Below are 14,590 nucleotides of genomic sequence, written 5' to 3'. Positions count from 1 at the left end.
TGAAATACCTTAATAAGCAACTGCTGATACTAACAGTTAACTGGTAAATTGAAATCTGAAGGTTCACCTCAAGTTCTGATCTATGTTTAGTAAGCCTGACTCTCAAACAGAAATTACCCCTGTGTGAAGAAATCACCCAGGATATTTCTGACTTCAGGCTCTAAAAAGAAAAAGGGAAAAGAAGGAAAAAGTCATTTCACAGCATAACAGTGCAGTAGAAAAATATGAAAGCATTGGAATCTGAGAGCTGTGAGGTCAAATTCTTTGTTACTGACCTGCTGTCTGATAAGGAAATAGTAGCTTATATGTCCAGGTTGCAATGTTCTTGTCTGAAAAGGAGGGATAATTACTTTCCTAACTGGAGTTCTGTTTTTTTGTTTTCTTTTCAGAATTAAATAATGAGTAAACCTTAAGTGCCTAAGAGAGTATATGAGGACCAGAAGGTACGCAATAAATGCTATTATATTTTTTCTCATCATTATGATTACATGGATTTCAAGGTAGACAATGGGCTAGGAAAACCTGCTCTCACGATTTGGGTGGTTATAACTCTACTGAAGCGATATTTCTACATCCTGGACAAAATCTACAACTTAACAAAAGCCAGGCAAAACCATAGGATATACTTTTTAATTTTTTTCCCATGCCCTTACTAATAATTCATTCTCATCAATCAAGCTTCACCAGGCCACCTATATTCCCGAAACAGCTTCTACATCTGCCTCTAGACTAGAACTAGCAAGGCTTTCTAATTTTCCTTGCCATGGTTTATTAATGTACTTTGCCTCAGTCACTTTCCTAATTGGCAGTGGCTGACTGGGATGAGTCTCTGACAGCGGGAAGGCGGGCGGTTGGTGGGCTGGCAGCTTGCTGATTAGCATGTGCTGCCTTGTGCCAAAGTCAATTCTGGGATGCCAGGTGTGCCTCCTGTTAGCTCTCCGCAGCCCAAGCCTTGTGGAAGATGGGGATCTGGGATGCGTTTTGCAGAGACTGCTTCTGCCCGGAGCAGGCTTTCCTTTCGTTGGTTTCAATTCCCGTTACCACCCAGGCATTCTACTCCCTCGGCCACCTTCTCGCTACTTTCCATTTAAAACCATCTACATCTCCTTCCAAGGCTGCCCCAAGTGACTTTCTGATTTTCTCTTTCTTTTCCTTAATTAATTTTTTCAGCTTTATTAAAGCATCCATTAACAAAATTGTAACATACTTTAAAGTGTACCATGTGATGAACTGCTATACATTGTGAAATCCCCACCATAGTTAATTAATAGACTCATCACCTCACATATTTACCTTTTCCCCCTTTTGGGGGGAAAACGTTGGAGTTCTCATCTCTTAGCAAATTTCAACACAATATAGTATTATCAACCACAGTTATCATGTTATACATTAGATCTTCACCCCTTATTCATCTTATAACTGACAGTTTATGCCCGTTTACCAGCCTTTTCCTATTTCCCTCACCCTACAGCCCCTGCCAGCCACCACTCTACCCTGTTTCTGTGAGTTCAACTTTCTCTCTCTTTGCTTTTGATTGTCCAGCTCTTATGGAATGTTCTTTCCTATCCCTTCATGTCTTCATCATAGGCTGCTAATCCTTATGTCCATAGGAACTAGGCAGGGAATATACACAGGGGCGGTGGGCAACAGCGAGTAGTGGGCAGTGGGGGTTGTGGCTGACCAGAGACTGCGCGTCTGAAGGGGCTGCTGCTACTCACCTCCGGTTCAGTGTTGCCAGGCAAGAATGGGACTTCCTGTTTCACCAAATTTTCTAATTCTTTACACTCACCCTTCTTTAAGCAACGAAAATGACTAGCATCTATACATATAAATGTGTGCCCACCATTATATATACATATATTAAGTAATAAAAGATATAGTATATGTAAAATCTGCCTATCTATTTATCCATCTATCTACCATCTTTTACGTCCTATGTCTTATGTAACTCTATGGTATTCAGCAGCTGGTTCAGATAAAGTGAAAGAAATGGTCTTGTATATGAATATGAGAAGTTGTTGAAATCTTGTACAACTGGAGATTATAAGCTTTGACTAAAGGAATTTGAATTCAAGAAAGGAACACACAAACACCACCTGGACTCACAGCACATTCTACAGTACCCTTGGTTCTCAGGAAATACCCAAAGTTGCTCTTTGTTAAATACATAAAGCAACAAAAGTATATGTTTACATGAAGACTTAAGAAATTGTGTGCACATACTGGTTCATGGATCCTCCCAGCGATGAGGGAGACGGCACACATTTAACACCCATTTACGGTGGAGAAAATCATGTTTGGAGAGGCTACACCCTTGCTTAATCTAGAAGCAGAGACAGGACCTGACAGGAGACAGACTAAGCTCTCTTTGTTCCTGGTGCAGTATTTTTTTCAAACATGTAGTAAAAACTCAATACTGTTAGCTGCTTTATAATTAAAGAAAAAAATCTATATTCATTACTTCAGACCACAATTCTCTATTGAACAATCACCTCACAATTAAGGAACTTTCTGCCTGACAGATGACTGGTCTCCCAAAGTTTTAGTGGAATGTTCTTCTTATGTACCAATTTTATGACCACCTATAGTATGTAGCTCTTGTGAGCACAGAGCCCATTTTGTGTATAGCTTTTTAGAACGAAATGAAGAAGTAGGTTTTCCCCTCACCAATTCCACTGTAAACAAGATGTTTCTGATATTAAATAACTTGCTGGACACGCTGCTGAAGGAATGCCCCAGAGTAGGACTAAATGTTGAGAGAATGAGGGAAACAGGATAAAGGGAAGGTACGAATGGGGAAGGGAGGAAGAAGACTAGAGACAATATTGATAAAACTATGAAGAAAACAGGTATATTGATAACTCAAAATGACAATCTTATAATTAGCTGTTTAACATTTGGCTTCATCATATATAGTGTATGTTTAATAAAGAGTTTTAACTTAACCCAAAGAGAGGGCCTGTGCCCTCAGCTTCTGGGAGGAAATCTCTAGGCCTTGGAAGAACTCACCTGAGAGGAGTGGCTTTGTTTGCCTGGGGACTACGGGCCATCCAGCCAGCAAGGACTGGATTGAAGGCAGCAGGTTGTTGGTTTTTTTGTTTGTTTGTTTGCTTAATGTTCATTTACTTATTTGGGGGTGGAAGAGGAGAGAGAGAGGTGAGTGAAAGAGAGAGAGAGAGAGAGAGAGGCTCCATGCTGTCAGCACAGAGCCTGATGGGGTGCTTGAACTCATAAACCATGAGATCATGACCTGAGCCCAAATCAAGAGGCAGACACTTAACCAAATGAACCACCCAGGCACCCCAGGGTGGCATTTTGTTTTGTTTTGTTTTGTTTTGTTGTTGTTTGCTTGTTTGGTTTGTTATCATACCACATTAGCTTGTCCTTCTAAGCAACTGGAAGCTGGGATCAGCCACTAGACCAGTCAACCATACCCATGTGACAGAGCCCCAGCAAAGACACTGGACAGTAAGGTGTAGGTGAGCCTTCCTAATGGGCAAAATTCTGTATGTATGTATGGTCACATATCAATCCCGGGAAAGCAGTGCTGTCCATGGCTCCAAGTGGAAAGGACAATAGGAGCTCTGCATCTGAACTTTGCCCAGACTCTATGCGCTTCTTCCCCTGGCTGATTTTAGTTTGTACCTTTGCCCTGTAATAAACCATAACCATGCATATGACAGCGTTCAGTGTATTTTGTAAGTTCTAGTGGGTTATCAAACCTTAGGCTAGTCTTGGAAACCAGCTAATATTATAGTTAGTGTCAGAGTGATTGCAGCCCTCTGCATTGTATTCCTTCCAAACACAATTAGCTGACCAATTGCAATGGATAATTTTTATTGTTTTCCCAATAGCCATTCAGCCTTCCTTTGGAAGTAGCCCACTGACTTTAAAGAATTAAGAAACTACCTTTTAGTTTATATTATTTTAGTTTTGCCTACCTCTTCTTGAATTCACAAGTGTATGTGCTTTCCAGCATACCTATATCTATGATCTATCTATTTAAAATCAGTTTGCATTTACTTATTGTTTCAGTTCAACTTATTTTCTACCCATTTAGAAAGAGGCAAAAATAACTGCACTCCTGAAATTTAAATTCTAGAGGGGGAGATAAATTATATAAAAAGCATTTCCCCCCCCCAAAAAACATTTTTCTATAACATACCAAAAGATGATATGTGCATGGAAAAAAAAATGGAGTGGGCTGGAGGAACAGAAACAGTATTGGGAAGTAGTTTACAAGGTTAAGTGAATGACTGGCACGTTCGTGGAATAAGGAAGAGCCCAGTGTGGATGTCAGCAAGAGGGTAAGAGATAGGAAAGGTAGCAGAGGAAGAGCTTGGAGGCAGAGGGAGTTCATACTGCATTAAGACTTACTGACTTCTGAAGGGCCTTTCATTTTTACTCTGAGTACACTGCTGAGCCAATGGGTACTGATATGACATGATCTGACTTACGTTTTGAAAGTATCCCTCTGGCTACTATGCTGGGAGCAAAGTCCCACAAGAGTGGAAGCAAGACACAATAAAAAGTCTAGTGCAATGTTATGGATTCAATATTTACATTCTTCCAAAATTCGTATGCTGAAGCCTCAATGCTTAGTGTGGCTGTATTTAGAGATGGAATCTCTAAGGTTAATTGAGGTCCTAAGGATGGGGTTCTGATTCAATAGGATTCAATAGTGTCCTCCTTGTCTTTCTCTCCTGCCCCACAAACCCATGTGAAGGCCAGGTGTGGACATACGAGAAGGTAGCCATCTGTGAGTCAGGAAGAAAGCTCTCACCAGAAATCAACCCGGCTGGGCCTTGATCATGAATATTTAGTCTCTAGAATAATAAGAAAATAAATCTCTGTTGTTTAGCCTCCCAGTCTGTGGCATTATGTTGTGGCATCCCAAGCAGACTAAGACATTCAGTGATCAAGGAGAGAAATGATGGTGGTTCAGTCTAGGGTATAAGCAAGGTTACAGGTTTTAAGAAGAGGAATGAATGCTCAGTTTTGTGCATAGTGAGTTTGAGATGTATACTGGAAATCCAAGTGGAGATGTAAATAAAACTGCTGAAGAGAGGAGGTCAGGACAGAAGATATAAATTTAGTAATTATCCCATGAAAATTGTAGCATGCCATGATAAAGGATGAGGTCTCCCAAAGTAGAAAATATAGAGAAGGGAATAGCTAAATATTGAGCCCTGGAGCCCTCTGATATCTAAGTGGTCTGGGAAAGAGTACAGAGTAAAGGAGACTCAGAAGGCATGAAAAGTAAGGGACATCTCAAGACCATGTGGGTATCTTGGAAACCAAATGAAGAAATTCTTTCCAACAAATGCCTTCTCATTTAGTGGGGAGAAAGTTCCCTTTCAAAGGCTGCTGTTAGATGAAGTAAATTGATCTGAGTATTGGCCAGTGGATTTAGAAATGATGAGGATTTTTACAGTAGTTTTGGTGGAACAACAGAGACAAAAACTTGAGTCGAGGGGGTCTGAGAGATCATGAAAGAAAAAAATTGAGGACATCAAATAACATAACTTTTCCAAATAAAACTACTGAAAAGGAGAGAAATGAAATGAGGTAACAGACGGGGGTTAGAGTAATGGGAATTTGGTTTGAGAATGAGGTGAATAACACCGTATTTGTATTTCTGTTGAGATGATAAAGGATCACAGACCCTGCTGCTGTTAGCGAGAATGGGGAGGTATTGCTGGAATAACGTCCTTGAAGCAGCTGAGAAGGGATGAGTTCTAGTGCACAGGTGAAAGGGTGAGCATTATACAGAAACATAGTCCAGCAGAGTTTGTGGGTGTAGGCATGTCCTTGAATAGATGAGGCTGTGGGATTCTAGACAGGTTCTTTCCAATTGGTTCAGTTTTCTCAGTGAAGTAGAAATCAAGGTCATCATCACAGAGCTAAGTGAGATATAAATGTGATACAAAGAGCAGTGGGAAGATGTGTGAGGAATTACCTCCTTCTAATAGCCCACGATTCTTCGTTCCTGTGGGAACTACTCCTTCTCTCTTTGCATAGTGGATCTGACAATACCCAGGGGCTCAAGGGGTGGCCTGTGACCCAAGTCTTGCTAATGATTGCTTGCCTGACCATGATAATGCATCAGAGCAAGAATATGAGCTGTGTTAGACCAGTGAGACTCAGTTATAGGACTCTGAAATGGAATGCATATCTAAGATGCGTTTCTTGTCTACACCTATACAAGCTCATGGTTAATTATGAATGAAGCTAACTAAGGGGTATACGCCAGCCTGACTTGTGTTTCATGTCACTGTAATTAAAAGAGCCTTGACTAAAACTGAACACACACTAGCATATTACACTTAAGTAAAAGAATATGAAAGATTATGAAATTCCCTTCAGACAAACCAAACACTGATGATATGATGTCAGAGAAGCTGGATTCCTGCCCAGATCTGTCTTCCCCAGAGGTTTAAAGAGTTCATAACTCTTGAAATATGCCACTTGGGAAGTGATTACTGCTACTAAAACTAAAGCAAGATCTGAACATCCTTTATGTATATCCTAATAAGAAGGAGAGAATTAAGTAGTAGATAATAAATAGTAACAATAATTCAAATAATTACATATCACTTACTATGTGCCAGAATTGTTCTAGGTGTTCCATGTGTGGATGAGTGTGTGGATGTGTGTGTTTATTCTCTAACCTATGTTATGAGGGAGATATTATAATCCCAGTTTTACAGAGGGGTGAAACTAAAATGCAAAGAAGTTTAAAAAAATAAACTTGCCAGAAGTGACTTAAATTGATAGTAGCAGAACCAGATTTTGAACCAAGATACTACGGTTCCAGAATACATGCTCTTAATAATTTTATGGGCTTTGTAGCAAACAACTATTTTTTTCTTATGGTAGCAGAAACTACTAGCTACCAGTCCAATATTTAGTTCGAATATAATATTTGAACACTGAATTAATTCCACATGGCAATTTCTCAGACTCTCAGTTATGAGACCAAGTTGGGCTGATGATATATAAATAGAGATTATTGGGAGGGAGGTCTGGGAAACCTTAGTATGAGGTCTTTTGCCCTTTTTGCTTATTTCTTCCTGTTTCCTGGATATGAATGGGATGGCTATACCTTTATGGCCCACGAAGCAAAACTCCATGCTAAGGATATCAAAGAAGGAAGATAGAAAGAAACTGAGTCCTTGATGCCCACAGTGTGGCCATACTAGTTTTGGACCATCTACTCGTGGATTTTTATATGGAAAGAAAATCCCTCATCTATTCAGCCACTATAGTTTGGATTCCCTGGTATATGCAGTCAAACTGAATCATGGAAATCTATAGAACTAAAAAAAAATATGAGCAATCCAAAAATATCCCTTTTGGAACTTTAATTATTCCCTAATTCATCATATAAGACAAGCAGCTAAAGCCCTGGTATATGCCATGAATGATGCACGAAATAGAAAGCATTTGATCTCCCTGTACTCTTTTACCTGACAAACTTATACCTTAACAGATGTTTGTTATTGGATTTTTAGTTTTTAATAGATAAAACCCTCTATTCCATGCTGAATATAATATTAAGACAAAAATACCAATACTATTTCTTATATATAATCTTACTCACATATTCATATGCTTGTATGTAAACTTTTATATAAACTTAGTCATATATGCATAAACTTATCAATAAATCTGAAAAATGGTTTGAATTCAAATATAAAGATAATAATTGACAAATTTGTTATGAGTATTTCTCATTTATATAAAGTTCTGAAGGATGTTAAGCAACTAAAAGGAACAGGGCCACAACTTCACAGAATAAAGAAATGTACAGATATGTTTATACAAACACATATGAGGTTGGTATAGTGCAAATGCACTATCTACTCACAGGAGCTTTGAAAGTACAAAGCCTGAGTTATAAGGTTAAAAGTACCCAAGTGCTTTCTTATTCTATTGGCAACAGAGGGCAGTTACCTCATCATGAAGGGAGCTGTGTTTGATTTTTATTCAGGTGCTTCCCCAAACATCTAGAACCGTGCTGATAAATAGATGCTCAATAAGTATTTTGTTGGTGTTGAATGAATTTGCCATGAACACTCAGAGAACATCAAAGAAGGCTTTTATCATTGCAAGAAACAAGGGCAGCCCCTTTGAAAAAACATATCTGAAAAATATCAAGCTGGCTCTACAGCCACAAAATAAATGCAAAAGACAAAAAACTGAATCGATAAAGTCCAATATAATGGAACAAAGTTTCTAATACCAAGGGGTACGTATTGTAATTTCTTCTCCTATGCCTACCATTTTATTTGTTCTGTTTTAATTTTTTAATGTTTATTTATTTTTGAAAGGGGAGCACGTGAGTGGGGGAGGGGCAGAAAGAGAGGGAGATACAGATCCAAGGCAGGCTCCCTCCAGGTTCTGTTCTTATTCTATTCATAGCATGAAGCCAGATCTCAAAGGTTGAAAAATTTGACATCTGTCTCTCAGGGCATATTAATTTCTTAACTGTAATAGTTTTTAACCTGAGTGGGTTATCCGTCACAGAAAGCCTTACAAGCATGAGGAGGGCAGATGATTTAATGATCTCTCACTAGCTTGTAAATTCAGAGAGAGAAATTTGAAGAGGTTAGAAATTTGGCTCAGGTAACTGCTCTGTATCAGTCAGATGATGATGTTCAGATACAGAAAGAGGCAGAAAACAGTGAAAGATGGCAAGAAGGGGCGGAGTAGGATGGCTGGGCAGCTTTCAAGTTCCACCAAGGCAAGACATACGATTTTTGTTTATCTTTTACTTGTGCACACACACGTAACGCATACACTCACACAGAATTATATTTATTACAAAACTCTACACAGAATAAGTTGCAGAGATAATACTAAAAATGTGTTTACTACCTAACGGTTTTAATTTATATGAACATCTGACTTTTGGATGGATCCCTATATCTGTATTGTAAATAATTCACATAAAACGTATATGTCCCAATATAGCCTGGATTCTTCATTTAAACATGTTATCTTTTATAATCAATCTTTAAAAGCTTTTGTACTTTTGTTACAGTCCAACCTAGCAGCCTTGACACTAACACATTCCATTGATTCAAAGTTAAATATTTATTCATCTCTATATCTCTCCTATATATTTAGAGTCCTATTGGCCTCTTTAACATACACATCTATGTGATTTATGCTATGAAATCTGTCTTTCTTTGCCTCAATTTATTTTCCTCACAACCTGTATTAAACAGATACTTTATCATTTCATTGTATCTGACTTGTTATATATTTATGTTTAAATTTAGATCTTTGTGGAATTCGGTAATAATTATGTAATTTTTTTCCAAAAAGGTTGTTTTCTGTATTATTTGTGTTCTGAAAATTGTGGACCTTTATGGTTTAAACCATCTGAATGGCAGTTTTCTCTTACTTTTTGCCACATCATTTTTTTCTGTTTTTGACTCAAAAATTTGCAATTTTTGAAATAGGTATCTGAGAAGATACTTCCGAGTCTAAATCCTGGGAAATCTTTGATGTACTCATTTCTTGCTTTTTTTTTCAATCCGTGACTTTTAAAAATTATTTTATTGAGGAGAAATTCACACATATATATAAGAACATTTTAAAGTATACAATTCAGTAGCATTTATGCATTCACAATGTTCTGCCAACCACCACCTCTCTCTAGTTTCAAGCCTTTTCATTATCCTAGAAGAACATCCTGCTCCTATTAAGGAATAACTCCCTGTTTCCCCGTTTATCCTGTCTCCATCTATTGGCAACCGCTAAATGCTGTTCATCTCTATGGATTTGCCTATTTTGGATAATTCTTATGAAAGGAATCATACAATGACTTTTTGTGGCCACCTTCTTTCACTTAGCATGATGTTTTTGAAGTTTATCCATGTGGTAGCATGCTATCAGCATTTAGTTGCTTTTATGGGTGAATAATATCCCATTGTAAGTACAAAGCACATTTTGGCTATCCACTCATCGACTGGAGGAAATCTGGGTTGTTTCTACCCTTTGATTAGTACAAACGATGGTGCTAGAAACATCTGTGTACAAATTTCCATGGGAACACATGTTTTCACTAATCTGAGGTTTACACCTCAAGGAGGAACCCTGGGTCAAATGAGAAAAATTCTATGTTGAACTTTTTCAGGAAGTGCCAAACTGCTGTCCACTGAGTTTGCATCATTTTACATTCCCACTACTAATATATAAGGGTTTCTATTTCTCCACAACATCACCAACACTTATTTCTTGTGTTTTTGGTTTGTTCTGTTTTATATTATTATTATTATTATTATTATTATTATTATTAATTATTATTATTATTATTTCCATCCCAATGTATGTGAAATGTAATTTACTGTGGTTTTGACTTGTGTGTCTTTAATGTCGAATGTTGTTTCACAGCATTTCCTACTGTTTGCCATTGGCATACTTTTTTAGAAGAAAAGCCTATTCAAGTTCTTAGCCCATTTTTTTAAATATGTTGTTTTTTTTTTTTAATTTTTGAGTTTTAAGAGTCCTTTCTTCATTCAGGATATTAAATCCTTTTCAGATATACATTTTGAAAATATTTTCTCACACATGTAAGTTGTCTTTTCATATTCTTGATAATATTCTTTGAGGCACAAAAGTTTTCAAATTTAGCAAAATTTACTTTTATTTTTTCTTTGTCACTCATGCTTCTGGTGTCAAATCTAAGAATCCATTGCTAGGTCTAGGTCATAAAGATTTATCATATGTTTTCTAATAGCTTTATGGTTTTAGATTTTATATTAAAATTTTCTATCCATTTGAGTTTATTGCTCTATCTGGAGTGAGATAGGAGTCCAATTTCATTTCTTTGTACGTGGTGATCTTCTACCTGCTGGTATCCTTGCTGAAAGTCCCTCCAATGGTCTTAATACACTCAATTCACCATGTTTGAGTGTGTTTCCATCTTGATTTTATTCTATTGATCTATATGTCTATCCTTATGCTACCACCACACTGTTTTGATTAATGCAGCTTTCTTTGTACTATTTTGAAACTGGAAAATGTGAAGTCACTAAATTTGTTTTTCTTTTTCAAAACTATTTTGGTTACTTGGAGACTCTTGTAATTCCATACGAATTAGAGGATTGGCTTTTGCCATTTCTGTAAAAGAAGGCCACTGGACTGTTGACAGGTATTGAGTTGAATTTATACACCACTTTGGGGATTATTCCCAATTTAACAGTATTGTCTTCTAATCTATGAACATAGGAGGTCTTTCTATTTAATTAGGTATTCTTTAATTTCTCTCAGCGAAGTTTTGTAGTTTTCAGTGGACAAGTCTTTGACCTACTGGATAAATATATTCCAGGTATTTTATTCATTTGGATGTCACTGTAAATAGAATCATTTTCTTAAATTTCCTTTTGAATTATTCATTGCTAGTACTGAAAATCAAACTGATTTTTGTGCACTGATAAGAATAGCTAATGTTATATTGCATATTAAGTGTCAGCCATTGTTCTAAAAGCTTTACATGCCTTCAAAATACTACAAGGGGTTGCAGTAGTTTATAAGATGGAGATACCTTGTTCTAGCCTGGGTTACAATGCCCCTGTCATTAGGCCTCAAACAATACTTCTGTCTCTATGTATCTACACTAACGCTGAAGCAGTTCACTCACCAAATACCCTCTGTGCTTTCATCCCTTGATGTTACTACAGTTTATCCTCTCAGGTAGGATTCTTGCCCACTCTCATCTGTGGGAAACTCCCACTCATCCTTCAAGACTTAGCTCAAATATAAACTAAACTACCTAAGCAGTTCTTTTGGAGAGGGTCTTTGCTGATCTCTTGTAATAACAACTTTTATATACCTCTTTTATAATGCTCTTATCTTGCATTGCTATCATCTCTTCTGCTTTTTCTGCTGCCCTCTGCTATACTGAACTAGTTGAATACAGGGACTGTATTTTATATGTATTTGAGCTCTAAAGCCTTGTACTATATCCAACAGAGTGTATTCTCAATAAAACGGTAAATGAATGAGGGGGACAAACACACAAAGTTAATCTACTTTGCACAAAATGTGCTCAGCCTATTCAATTCATCCAAAAAGCAGTAATTCCCCTGCATGGTTAAAATCAAGAAAATTAACTTTGTTATTAAACGCACTAGCAGTAGTGAATGAGGGGTCTCCTCCTCTTTCTCTTCTTCCCTTTCTCTCTCTAACATGAAATACAAAGATCATCTCTGTCCATCTAAACAGAGAACAAAGTAGATATAAACATAGAAAGCCCAGAAATATGGCATTGTTATATTCCAACTAAAAGCCTCTAAGAATATTCTCTTTATGCTGACATGGAAACAAATAATGAAAAGAAGAGCAAAACAGAAAGAAGACTGAATACATCTCCAGAAAATATGAGTCGTGTTTATATCTCTTATTAACAGGGTGGTGCTGACTCTGTATTTAACTCTCTGAGCCTCAGCTTCCTCATCTCTAAGAAGGAGCCATATGCCCAGCCCCACACGCCACAAATTACTGTGAGTGTCAAGAGAGAGAATGCTTTTGAACGTATGCTACAAAACATAATGTGCTGTACAAGAAAGTGTGTAGTTATTCACTCACCGAACACTGTTCTTGCAGGCACAGATTCTCTGTTAAGCCAGAATGACACTTGGGAGAGAATGACAGTCATGATGCAAGGCAGATATGTCTGAATCACAAAATACCCAATTTTTCTTTTCAAGTGGAAATGAGCTGTCATTACGGTATATTCACCTAGAAGAAAAATTTAAAGAGCTTAAGGAACTGTAATAGTCAATAGTTTGAACATTTTGGAAATGGAACAGATTTGAAAAGGAACAGTCCCTGATTTAAAAAAAAAAAAGAATTTATCACATATACGACATAAAAAGTATAAACCTTTAACTGACTCTAGCATAGCAAAGATTTTTAAAAGAGAATTTTAATATTACCAAGAAACTTGCACTACATGTCTAAGGTATGACATTTATCTTACTCTCCAGGTCATGCTTCTTGACCAAGGGAATACAAGATTCACAAATGCTCTCTGATCACGAATTATCTTACTTGCTCAGGTCTCTCATCCCCACTGGTACCAATTTCCAGTCTCCGCTTTGATTGTTCTAACTCTCTGGCTTTTTAAAGGGTCAATCTCTGGTCACATCTCCAAGACCGACCCAGTCTTTTGGCCCTGTCATCCATTCTGATTGTCTCAGTGTTGTGTGGATACTCTAAATCACTGTCATTATTTTTATCCAGTCCTGAGACCTACCTTCCTTTCTGCTCTCTGAGGTTACATCTGCCAGATATAAAATCATTAGTTAAACATAGCTACTTTTCTTAGATGAGTGTGGTACTTAGAAAAGCATCAGCGTTCCCATGAAGGCCAGTAGTAATTATCCATTAATCAAGAGTTGAATAGTCATAAATTATCCAAAATAGGAGGAAAAGAATTGGAAATTTAGGGAAATTGTAACCCTCTTTGAAGGTAATATTGGCTTGTCTGAAAAGACACATGCTTTTTGAATTGGAAGTATATTTTAGACCAGTCTTTCTCAAACTTTATGCACAACTCCTTGGAATCTTGTTAAAATCCAGATCTGGACTTAGTAAGAGGTCAGGTCTGAGATTGTAAATATCTAAAAAGCTCCTACAGTCTGTGCTGCTAGTTCTTGGGCCCGAGGAGCAAAAGTTTTTAAGCAAGCTAACATATTTCCAATGACTTCAACCCATCCATTTTATTATAAGCTTGCTTTTTTGGGGGGTGGGTAAGGTGCCTGTGCCTGGGTGGCCCAGTCAGTTAAGCATCTGACTTTGGCTCAGGTCATTATCTCACAGTTTGTGAGTTCGAGCCCCACATCAGGCTCTGTGCTGACAGCTCAGAGCCTGGAGCCTGTATGGATTCTGTGTCTCCCTCTCTCACTACCCCTTCCCCACTCATGCTTTATCTCTCTCAGTCTCAAAAATAAAGAAACAATAAAAATTTTAAAAAGTAAGCTGCTTCTTTTTAGGCTCATTGTACTGACCTGTACTGGATTTAATTGTCTCCTTCCCGATTGACTGGCCCAGCAGATCGTACTGATTTAATCTGGAGCCATCAGGAGCAACTTGTACTGAATCAGATGCATTGTAAGTCCAGATATAAGTGACCTCTGAGGTTGTATATGCATCTGTAGAAAATTAAAAAAGAAAATTAAGCACTATAGTAAGAACCATTTACAAAGCGCAGCATCAAAGGTTATATATTGCACAGAATCACTACTTATTATAAAACTTGATATTTATAGATAATATTTTGTAGGGCAAAAATTGTCTTTGAAATTTACAACTTTCACTATGAAGAATGGGAAGCAGATCAAGAAAGAAAATCATGACCACAGGGTATTTTCATTGCAACCACTTTGAGACGTGAAGAGTAAATTTCTCTTCGGAGCTTGCAAAAATCACTGAGCCCTGAGATGGTTAAAATATCTTCCACAATTCCAAGGTAGAAGACAAAGCCATTGTAGTAAACAGCTTATAAATACTCAGAGCCCATTTAAATGGCTTCTTTGGAAATATCAATAGCCATCACTTATGAAATAACATTTAT

The 14,590-nt window shown here is 37.4% G+C and overlaps 1 protein-coding gene across 3 annotated transcripts in view; it reads right to left on the bottom strand.

The window, feature by feature from the left end:
* GABRA2 (gamma-aminobutyric acid type A receptor alpha2 subunit) overlaps nucleotides 1–14,590 on the bottom strand; it is a 134,527-nt gene that overhangs the window by 35,526 nt on the left and 84,411 nt on the right. For all 3 annotated transcript variants that reach the window (XM_029946405.1, XM_029946388.1, XM_029946397.1), the window contains 2 exons: nucleotides 14,025–14,168; nucleotides 12,601–12,753 (listed from right to left, as the gene is read on the bottom strand). In XM_029946405.1, coding sequence (XP_029802265.1) covers nucleotides 12,601–12,753; nucleotides 14,025–14,168 — 297 coding nt within the window. The remainder of the gene's footprint in view (nucleotides 1–12,600; nucleotides 12,754–14,024; nucleotides 14,169–14,590) is intronic.

This window comes from Suricata suricatta, chromosome 1 (assembly GCF_006229205.1).
Source record: "Suricata suricatta isolate VVHF042 chromosome 1, meerkat_22Aug2017_6uvM2_HiC, whole genome shotgun sequence".
Taxonomy (NCBI): domain Eukaryota; kingdom Metazoa; phylum Chordata; class Mammalia; order Carnivora; family Herpestidae; genus Suricata; species Suricata suricatta.
Note: the sequence above shows the minus strand (reverse complement) of the source record. Positions and strands in the feature narration are given on the sequence as shown.